Below are 10,331 nucleotides of genomic sequence, written 5' to 3'. Positions count from 1 at the left end.
AGACATCGGCGAAAATCTGACGCTTGATGCTTCCTCTCACGGGTGGAAATGGCGGAAACCGCTTGTTTATCATCTGCGCTTTGCTGCTTCCTCTTTGCCGCACCTCTTCTTTGCTTGCTATCATAGCTTACAACTCTAACTTTAATTTGTGTGTTGAGAACGAACACAAGGAAATATATATATGTATATATAGTGCATCATATCCAAGCTTGCACAAGAATCAACTGGATGAACATGGTTATTATGAGCTTGTGTACTTGCAATAAAGTTAATAATCTCTTCTCAACATTGCCGCACAGTTGAAAATCTTTTTTTTTTAAATAATAATAACAATAATAATAATAATAATAATAATAATAAACCTATAGTTGAAAAGCGGTAATTGGAGTGATCACCAACAACCAATCTAATTATCTTTCGTGTAAGACGGGTTGGGTCAAGATGAAAATGTAACACTTATACTGAAAAATGCAATACTAATACTGAAAAATGCAATACTAATAAGGAATAAAGTATTTGTTACTTATAAGAGAAAATGTAATACTTTTGAAGAGAAATATAATACTTTTAGATTTTTTTGATTCAAAAGTATTACTTTTTTTCTTGAGACATTTTATTCCTAATTAGTATTACAATTTTTAGTATAAGTATTACATTTCCATCTTGACCTAACTCGTCTCACGGATAAAGATCCTTGTGACGATCTCCCAAGATCATAGAGTCACTCATTATCTTTAATTTTATTTCTTTGTTGGAGATTGGAGCTAACTTCTCTATCTAAAAAATTTACAATCGAGAATATAATTTGATCTGTTTCTTAAAATTAAATTAATTCATCACTCCTTTATAATTTGTAAAGTAAATTAATTAATGTAGATTATGTTAACTTTTAGAAAATATATATAATGAATGAGAATTTTTGGATAGCATATTCTTCCCAAAAAAAAGGGGAGGTTGGTTGTCGCTGATCAGACTTGATTTCTAGTCTTTTTTTTCAAATTTTACCTTTGTGACCAACTAAACTGCCTATGCAGGTGCCAAAGACCTTGTGGTCTAGTGCACTCGGTGTCCCGGTTTACACTCTCACATGGATGATGGTAGTGGGTTCGAGCCTCAGTGGAGGCAACTGTTAACTAACAGATACTACATTGTAACAGGTCAGTAGGTAAAATTTTAGATATCATGAATTAGGGGTTAGGGTGTTAAATGAAGGAGGGCGGATGGGAGGAAACTTCCTTAGCTTGGTGCCACAATATAATTGAGCAAATTGAAGTTGGGAGGAAAGAAGCAAAAAAACGTAGAGATGGATGGAGCAATTTCGCACCCGTTTTCTTCTTGCTGTACTCTTTGTTGCGTTACGTGAGGAAGTCGTCATATCGTATAGTATATTGCAATTTGCCAGTACAAATCTAATTTTGGAAATCGGATCGTTATGATATATTTTTGGATTATTATATATACTGTATACATTGTCATTTATGACTATTGTACTCTTTATATAATCAATAAACAATTATAGTAATTAATTTAGAGCAACCCCAGGTAAGTTGGTCTGGTTATTGGCTTGGTAACCACAAGTTCAAGTTCATTAGATTGACAGTGAGAGAATTTGAGCCGATCATATATGGGTGAGCAACTTATGTTGTGTTGGTTTACCTCTTGTGATTGGGTCACAATGCGAGGTTTACTCAGTACACACTCTCAAGTAGTGACTGTGATTTTTCCTCATCACTGAAAAATAATTAATTAATTTATAGCAAAACCTCAATTTGGCCCTTATGGATGTGTACGTTATATTATTATGATGTTCATTTTATTCTATGCTTTTTTTAATCTAACATTTTAATAATGTGGTCCAATTTTAATTAATTTGGCCCTTATTTACCCTGAGCTCAAGCGGAATTCCCAACTTTAACGCTCCGACCGGTTGTCCCGAATGCAAAACTTTCTATATTTAGTGGATAAATACAACTAACATCGCTCTGGCCGATCACATCATAATCAAATACATCAGGAATCTCTTTGCACGTGGACATATAAGCAACGCATTCGACCTTCTCAATGCATGCGAGACACGTGGATAACATACCCAGCTCCCAGCATGTTTCCCCTCCTGCCCTCTATATAAAGCGCATTTAATGCCTAATGATGGACTTTTGGATTTTCACTCATACTCTATCTAAGCTCGGAAACATCTGATTACACATACAACTATCCGAGACCAAATACAATCTAGCACAATACCTCAGTTTATTTACCACATCAATATCCATCATCAGACATCCCATCCTTTGTCTTCTTAAAAACTAAAGATAATACAGAAAGTTTTTGTAACTTCCATAATCATTATTCTTGTAATTATTATTGATAGGGAATATCTCCCGAGTTTAACCTCCCCTTGCGATCCTTACCCTCGCTTTGTAGTCAGGTCGGAGTCAAACGGTTCGGATCAAATGTCCTGTAGTCAGTCAATATTTTAGGCCTATATAAAGACCATTAGACTATGAAATAAGGGGTCTTTGGTCCTCTCTTGGTCTCTCTCTAGATTATGAGTAATAAAGGCTCTCAAGCCAATTTCTCTCCATCTTCTCTCTACTTTAGATACATTATCATACACATATGAATATGCATGAAGACATGGAACAATTTATTCTATCAATTACAATAATTTAAATTTAATATTTAAATTATTCATAGATTAAACAACTGTAAAATTGATCAAGAATTTATTTTATTAATAAATATAATATGTTTTATCATATCTTCACCGGGAGGAGATCCTTCATCATAAGAAGATCTTATGACTTCTGAAAAAATATTATAATGCCTTATTTTTTTTTCGAAAAACATCGTTTTGTTTTGAGAACTTTTCCAAGTTTTTCCCGAAAGCATTACATTATTTCTTTCCATGATTTTTTTTTTTACGTTCTTCCAAAAGACATAGCTTCCTTCCAATTCCTAAAACCAAAGTTTATCAAAATGAGTTAACAACAATATAATCTTGAACAATCAAATCATAAAATTTCTACCAAGCATAAAATAATATATTCAACTCCACAACACCAAAATATTATTTAATTTATACTTCCGATAAACATGTTTACACTAATATATTCAACTATTTACTATATAAATATCTAACATCATATCCATGGATAAAACCACTACTTACATGTAATGTTCATGACAACATTGATCCTCGATAACTGGAATACAACACTTCCAAAACAATGCAACTTTGAAAGTTGGCAACCAAATGCTTCAAAGTAGAAACATGTCTTCTTGAATTAAGAAACTTTTAGATTGGTAAGAACAATGATTAAAATGATTATAAAAAAAAAATGGGTAATAAATTTCAGGCATGAAAATAGGTTCACTTTTCTAAAAGTTAATGCATTTACCAAAGTAACTAGCTAGATAGATAGAAATTTTCGAAGTACAAGAAAGGTGTAACAATTGAATTTGGTTACTTCACAAATTCAATAACCAAATTGAATGAGGAGGTTAAATAGGAAAGGATATTTCTCAACGTATTTTCTACAAAGAAATACATAGACTTTGATTACAACAAGCTCAACAAAAGTTAGAAAATAGAAAATAATTCCCTTTAAATAGAAAATAGAAAATAATTCACTTTCTCTTCATTTCCTCACATCCTGCCCGTGTCCTAAATTCATTCATGAAGAACCTATTTATACGCAAATTTTACTATGAACCGCGATCCACAATGCATGGTGGTCCATGCATCAACGACTTCGTTTTAATTAATAAAAAGAAATGGCAGAAAAGGCTATGTTACGCTCCATTAACTTTGTGTGTATAACATATTCAGTTTCGTTTTATATACACTGCAGTTCCTTTTCAACACGTACAACTACAGTTTCTTTTCGATATAACTATAGTTTCATTCGACATTATACACTCAAATATGTGAAATGGTTATTCAGTTTCATTTCAACACAACTACAGTTTCTTTTATAATACACTGCAGTTTCCTTTAAACACACCTACAATATCATTTCAATATAACTACAATTTCATTGGACAATATACACTCAAATATGTGAAACTATTATTCAGTTTCATTTTATATACACTGCAGTTTTTTTCAACACAAGTACAATTTCATTTTGATATAACTACAATTTCATTAGATAATATAAAAAAAATGTAAGACAGTATCATTTGAGATGAACTATAATTTCATTTACGGAGCTCCGTTAAGACTTGACGGCAGCCGTTTCTTTACTTAAAAGAAACGGAGTTGTTTTTAGACTATAGTATGCAAAATTTTATGGACCATGGTCCACGATATAACAAATTTATAGGCTTAGAAATTGGCAGTTAAAGGAGTGTGTTTTTTTTTTTTTTTTGACACAGCAGTTAAAGGAGTTAATCACCCAACTTCCTTTTGGATAAAGCATTTACAATTTGAAGATCAAATTTAAGGGGGAAAATGACACTTTTTCCCCCTATGTTATATGCTTATAGTACTTTTTTCTCCTGTGTTATTAAAGTGACAGTTTTTCCCTTTCAGTTATTTTAAAAGTGGTAGTTTTCTCTCTTGTAATGTTAAATTGACATTTTTTCCCTTAAAAATAGCTATTTCATTTATTTTTATTCTCCAATCAATTGTTACTAATATGTATGGAAGATCACGGTTCGATACGAACCTAATCGAACACTGTAGCAAATGAACTTAAATAGTATAGACGTTTACGGTTACGATTCAGAACCGAAAAATAAAATAAAATAATTGTTAAATTTATACTATTTTTAAATAAGAAATAAATTTATAAAAATAAATACGTAGTAAATAAATACATAAGTTTTGATTGACGGTTTAAAATCGAAATTGGAACCGAACCGTATCGATTTATCAAAATAAGTGTTTGATTATTTTCACTATATATGATTGTGGTTAAGTTCCGATTCACGGTTCAACAATTATTTAATTTTAAATTTTTCGGTTCTAAATCGTAACCAGAACCGTCCATACTATTTCGATGTGATTGCTACAGTGTTTGGTTAGGTTCGAACCGAATCGTAATCATCCATACATATAAATAATAATTTGTTGGAGAAGAAAAAAAAATGAAATAATTATTTTTAAGAGTAACAATGTCAATTTAACATTTCAGGGGAGAAAATTGCCACTTTAATAACACAGGGAGAAAAAGTGCTATATGCACATAACATAGGGGGAAAAAGTGTCATTTTCCCAATTTAAGGATAAAAACTTATCCTTAAAAAAATTTAAAAAAAAAAAAAAAAACTGCTGCATGAGTAATTAAAATTAAGACAATAATTTGTCCAAATTCGGACAACTTAATAAAAACGCCACCTAAAAATGCATAGCGATAACAATGACAATAACAATTTTTTTAAAAATTGAAAATAATCAAAACAAAAATGACGGATACAAAAAACATAAACCAAAACCTAAATCTATAGCAACCACAGTCCATAGACAACCAAACAAGAAGCTGAAATTTCAATTTAGAACACAAAACTGACAAATCTCCAGCAATTACATACAAAGGCACGAAGTTGGCTAAGCACTTTGTGCTCAGATCGTACATCTGTAACTCTCCGTGAGGAAAGGTCACAGAATCGAACCTCGGCAATAGTATTAACTCGTTGGACTGCAATAAATAGAGAAAGTATAGAACAGACACTACCTATTCCAAAAAAAAAATGCTCAACACTCTGAATGATTTGTTATGAAGTCCAGAATTCCATTATATCATACCCAGACAAACGAATCAATTGATTTTATGATTTATAAATCCAATGGCATTGAATTCCACAAGATTTGTCAGTCAAATGATCATCTGTATGAATGCAATACATACAAAAGATCTTGAAAGAAATTCATGTCTCTATGGAACCAGTAGGCTTCAGAATCCCCAATCTGGACTAGCATGATGCATTCTGCACTTTGTCAAACGCTGTTTTGTACACATGTTATAGAAGAAAGGTTGCAAGTGCTTGGAAGATAGACTTGGCGCTTCCCCAAATGTTATGAGGTCGAGAATCTTGCCTTGCAGCAGATGACAGTCCATTGATATGATCTCCCGGTCTTCCCTGAACATAACATTTTATATCGGTTCAGCATAGTATAGTGAATGATCTGAATCTGGTATATTGATAGCAAATAATCGCAAATCAAAGACAAGCATTTTCCAGTTAAGCATAGATTTCATAATGCCACTTGACTACCTTTACTGCATCCTTGAGGGGGCCCCAGCATTCGACATGGTTGTATTTCTTTGAGCTAGAATGGAAGAAGACTCGAACTAAAGCATTTGTTAGCTCTGGATTCTCTTTGAAGAGAACTGAATCGCCATATAAGACAGCCTCGAGTACCTGATAGAGAGAGTATAAGAATTGAAAGCAATCATTCGAGCAGAGACTAGCTTGCTAATATGGCGGAACAGAAAGTTTTTCGACGCACAATACCAAAAAGGTAACTTATATTTGTGTATCAAAGAGGGCTTTACAATGGTATGCTCTCTTGGCGTCGTTTGGCTACAAGGTTTGACAATTGAAAGAACAAATAATGTCTGGTCCAAGAAATGACTCTAGTCAATGCTAAAGTCGTGATCTATTTCAGTTTTGACGACAAGTTGATGAGTATTGTTCGCTCAGCCCCTTAGCCCTTAGGAATGTCTTTTGAAAGCAAAACTTCTAATGCAGTCACTACAGAGAAGACAAATGTCATAGCTCGCCTCTATTGAAATCCATATGAATAAGCAGATAGGTGCATAGTATTGAATCATAGTGCAAATATTAGGATAGGTTGAACAGCACAAAAAGTAAGGCCAGTTTGCAATTGCAGGCAACATGGATATAGGTTTCACATTCCTCAGAAGATTGAATAGTAGTCGTTAAATGAGATTTGTACGTGTTTCTATTGTCATGATCATAATTGATGAGTAATATACAGATATCCTTGCCAACAAAGGCAAAATCCCTTGCTCCAAGGGCCCGACAAGATTGTGGGGACCACTAGAGGGGTAAATCACGATGGCTCAGTGGTCTATTAGGTGGGAGGACCAGTTTCTGGTGCTCACAAGAGGGTGAAACTCCCACACTGTGCGGCTGCCAAGACTCAATCTTGCGTCCTTGCCCATAATCTGCCGCCACCCAGGAACCAACTGAGCTACCCGTAGTCCCATACATGTGGGCAATATACAGATATCCTAAGAGGACAGATTGTAGCTGTTTGACAAACTTACCAATGGCAATTCCTTGGAGAAAATTAGGTATCTAAACTCTGCAGCCAACTCCTGCAAGAGATTCGGTCCACTCACATAGCAATGGACATCGAGGCACATGTTTCCATTCACTTGTGTCCATTCAGCCACCACATCGTCCTTGTTATACCACCCTTTCAACTGCCATGGAAACACATCTCAGAATTCGAATATGAAGTCAGTTTTGCTCATCAGCAGCTGTTTCAAACATTATGTCATCCTCATGCTGGACACAGCTGACAGAATATGAGTATAGAATGATTACCTGATCGAGGTTGATGATATTCGAGATGGTTAATGTCAAATTCGCGGTAAAATCACAATGTGAAAGTGTATATGTTCTTGGCACAACTCTGCTATATGTATCCGTCTCTTCTCCAGTAAATGCAACTTTCAACTTAGAAGCTTCAAATCTTGCTGGAGGACCTAACAGTCTAACAGCCTGGCAGCAGTGGCACAAAATGATTCACCAATTTGGCACTAAATTTTCAACACATTATATACCAATTTTCTAAATTCCTTTTCTTCATACATCTATATATAAAAAGGAAAATTGCACTTTTCACTCATAAGTGGTAATTATAAGGTTCGTCCCTACTTATTGGTCGTGTTTACTTCTCGTCTAAATTTCATCATTTTTTCTAACAAATCGTGCTCACTTCTCTATATAACATTGAAAACAAGTATTTTATTAAAAAGTACAAGCAAGTCTCATTTGCACTCGTGTGCGCAAGTTAAAATTTTTATGCTATACAATTCAAATTCTTTATTTCAATAATAGAATTATATATATACTAATGCAAACCCACGTCTAACGTGAAAGTCTTCCCAACTCCATTTTTCACTATTTGAGAGAATCAAATTTTCATTCGCACATTATCCATTTCTTTTTTAGTGTAGCCAGGTTTCTACTGTTGAATAAAGTGACTAATCTGTGGCTGAATTGGAGACACCTCTATTGGGTGGGACAACTGACCTACTTAGAAATTTAAAGATGCTTCGTACCCAAAGACAATGATTGAACCCTTTACCTTTTGTATTATCCATTTTGTGCATATAATATTTCAAATTAAACTTTTCTTGAATCCATTTAACTCCATCCAAATAAAATATAAAATAAAAAAATGAACCCACTGAAAATTACCCATTTAAATGCCATTTTTAGTCAAAATTTTCAACATAAATAAATATGATATGTGACAAAAATATTTGTTGTTAGCTGCGCAATACAGAAATGGAATTAAACCCAGATTTAAACAAAATGTTTATACTTGTTAACAATGGCATTTACTCAAACTTTGAAATTTGAGTCATTATATCCCACTATTCATATATGTGTATGCAAAGAGAGAGAGAGAGAGAGAGAGAGAGAGATACCTGGAAGACAAGGGCATTGTAGGTGGGTTTTCTGGAGGCGGAAAGAAGAGCAGGAGTCATGGAAGGCTTGACGTGGCAACTATAACAAGGGGAACTTGAAGAAGAAGAAGAAAATGTAGCAGCATTTTGATGGATGAAGAAGTGGGTGTTGGCCATGGAATGCATGACAAATTCATCCTCTCTCTCTCTTCTCCTCCTTATTGTCTTCTCTCTCTAAGCATCTCCATCTATCGCTGTGTGTGTATGTTTGTGGCACAGAGGCTAGTGATCGAAACTAAAGCAAAAGAGAGAGAATGGGTTTTGTGGATAGAGGCCGACACACATTATATTATTTATTTCATTTTTTTTCTTTGATTTCTGAAATTATTTTACGTTGTTAGAGGGTCCACAAAATCCTTTAGGAAATTTGAAATCCAATCACGTACTCACACCTGTCCCAGAGTCTTACCTTGTGGTAGGGATACGAACTTGGTCTTCGGCTCTTGGCATACCTAATAGGCAAATAACCTAATAAATATTAAATAATATGACTCTAATTCTCAACCTACTGAATAATGACCTCCCATTTGAAAGAGGTAAAGTCATGTCGCTTAACTTAGAACAAAAAATATGCTTACAAGTTGGATTCTCGCATTATATTGGCTACACTACAAGAAAAATGCTCATAGACAACGGTTAAAAATCGTTGTCTTTGAGGTAAAAATTTATGTTGTTGAAGCCGGTGTTGTTGTAAGTCTCGCGCAAAGACAACGGTTGTCTTTTCTAAAAAGGACAACAATTTTTTAACTATTGTTTATTGAGTGTTGTTGAGGTCGGTGTTGTTGAAAGTCACGCACGTAGACAACGGTTTTTAACCGTTGTCTTTTCTAGAAAAGAAAACGATTTTTTAACCGTTGTATATTAAGTGTTGTTGAAACCGGTGTTGTTGTAAGTCTTGGGCAAAGACAACGGTAAAAAACCGTTGTCTTTTCTAAAAACCGTTGTCTTTTCTAGAAAAGACAACAGGTTTTAACCGTTGTCTATTGAGTGTTGTTGAAAACGGTGTTGTTGAAAGTCACAGGCATAGACAACGGTTTTTAGCCGTTGTCTTTTCTACATAAAACAGTGATTTTTAACTGTTGTTTATTCTGTGTTGTTAAAAGAAGTGTTGTTGAAAGTCAAGCTGATAGACAACGGATTTTAAGCGTTGTCTTTTATATATAAAACAACGGTTTTTACCGTTTAAAATTATTGTTCTCACATTCATAGACAACGGTTTTAAACGATTGTTTTTAACCTGTTTTAACCTGTAAGCATAATAACATAATAATTTTCAAAATACACAATGTTCACAATAATGTTTAAAATACACAATGTTCACAATACAAAACAACCAAATACCAAGTCTAAATACTTCAATGAACAATTCCAATCACACCATCACCAAGTCTAGACAAGAAACAAGATTTGTGGATTCCACCCACCATCTAATATTGACATATTGTAGACGATACCTGGTAAGGTCCCAGACCATGACTCTGCGACTAAGACAAAAAGAAGCTAAGACAGTCTCATTCTTAGGATTCCACCCAACCTAAAAAACCTCCTCCTTGTCACGATGTTCATAAAGTCATTAATACATTAATTTCATGTATACATAAAAACTTGACCAAGAAAACATTCAATGGAACCATTACAGTTGGAAGGGGGAAACAT

General features: G+C 33.9%; 1 protein-coding gene across 1 annotated transcript; it reads right to left on the bottom strand.

Annotated features, from left to right (window-relative positions):
• Positions 1 to 5,717: 5,717 nt before the first annotated feature.
• On the bottom strand, positions 5,718 to 8,938 carry LOC116018990 (magnesium dechelatase SGRL, chloroplastic). The gene is made up of 5 exons (XM_031259046.1): positions 8,637 to 8,938; positions 7,525 to 7,701; positions 7,242 to 7,400; positions 6,223 to 6,369; positions 5,718 to 6,087 (listed from the first exon to the last, which is right to left on the bottom strand). Exons 1-5 carry the CDS (start codon positions 8,799 to 8,801, stop codon positions 5,968 to 5,970), a joined length of 768 nt encoding a protein of 255 aa, XP_031114906.1. The 5' UTR covers positions 8,802 to 8,938; the 3' UTR covers positions 5,718 to 5,967.
• Between the last annotated feature and the right edge of the window lie 1,393 nt (positions 8,939 to 10,331).

Source organism: Ipomoea triloba, chromosome 5 (genome assembly GCF_003576645.1).
Source record: "Ipomoea triloba cultivar NCNSP0323 chromosome 5, ASM357664v1".
NCBI lineage: Eukaryota > Viridiplantae > Streptophyta > Magnoliopsida > Solanales > Convolvulaceae > Ipomoea > Ipomoea triloba.
The sequence above is the reverse complement of the archived record's forward strand: the minus strand, read 5'-3'. Positions and strand labels throughout refer to the sequence as shown.

Excerpts from the sequence above, each read along its gene's own strand:
- LOC116018990 (XM_031259046.1), bottom strand. The coding sequence starts at position 8,801 with ATGCATTCCATGGCCAACACCCACTTCTTCATCCATCAAAATGCTGCT. Across the intron at positions 7,702-8,636 it reads ACAATGCCCTTGTCTTCCAG|GCTGTTAGACTGTTAGGTCC; the intron begins GTATCTCTCTCT and ends CACTGCTGCCAG. Across the intron at positions 7,401-7,524 it reads ATATCATCAACCTCGATCAG|TTGAAAGGGTGGTATAACAA; the intron begins GTAATCATTCTA and ends TTTCCATGGCAG.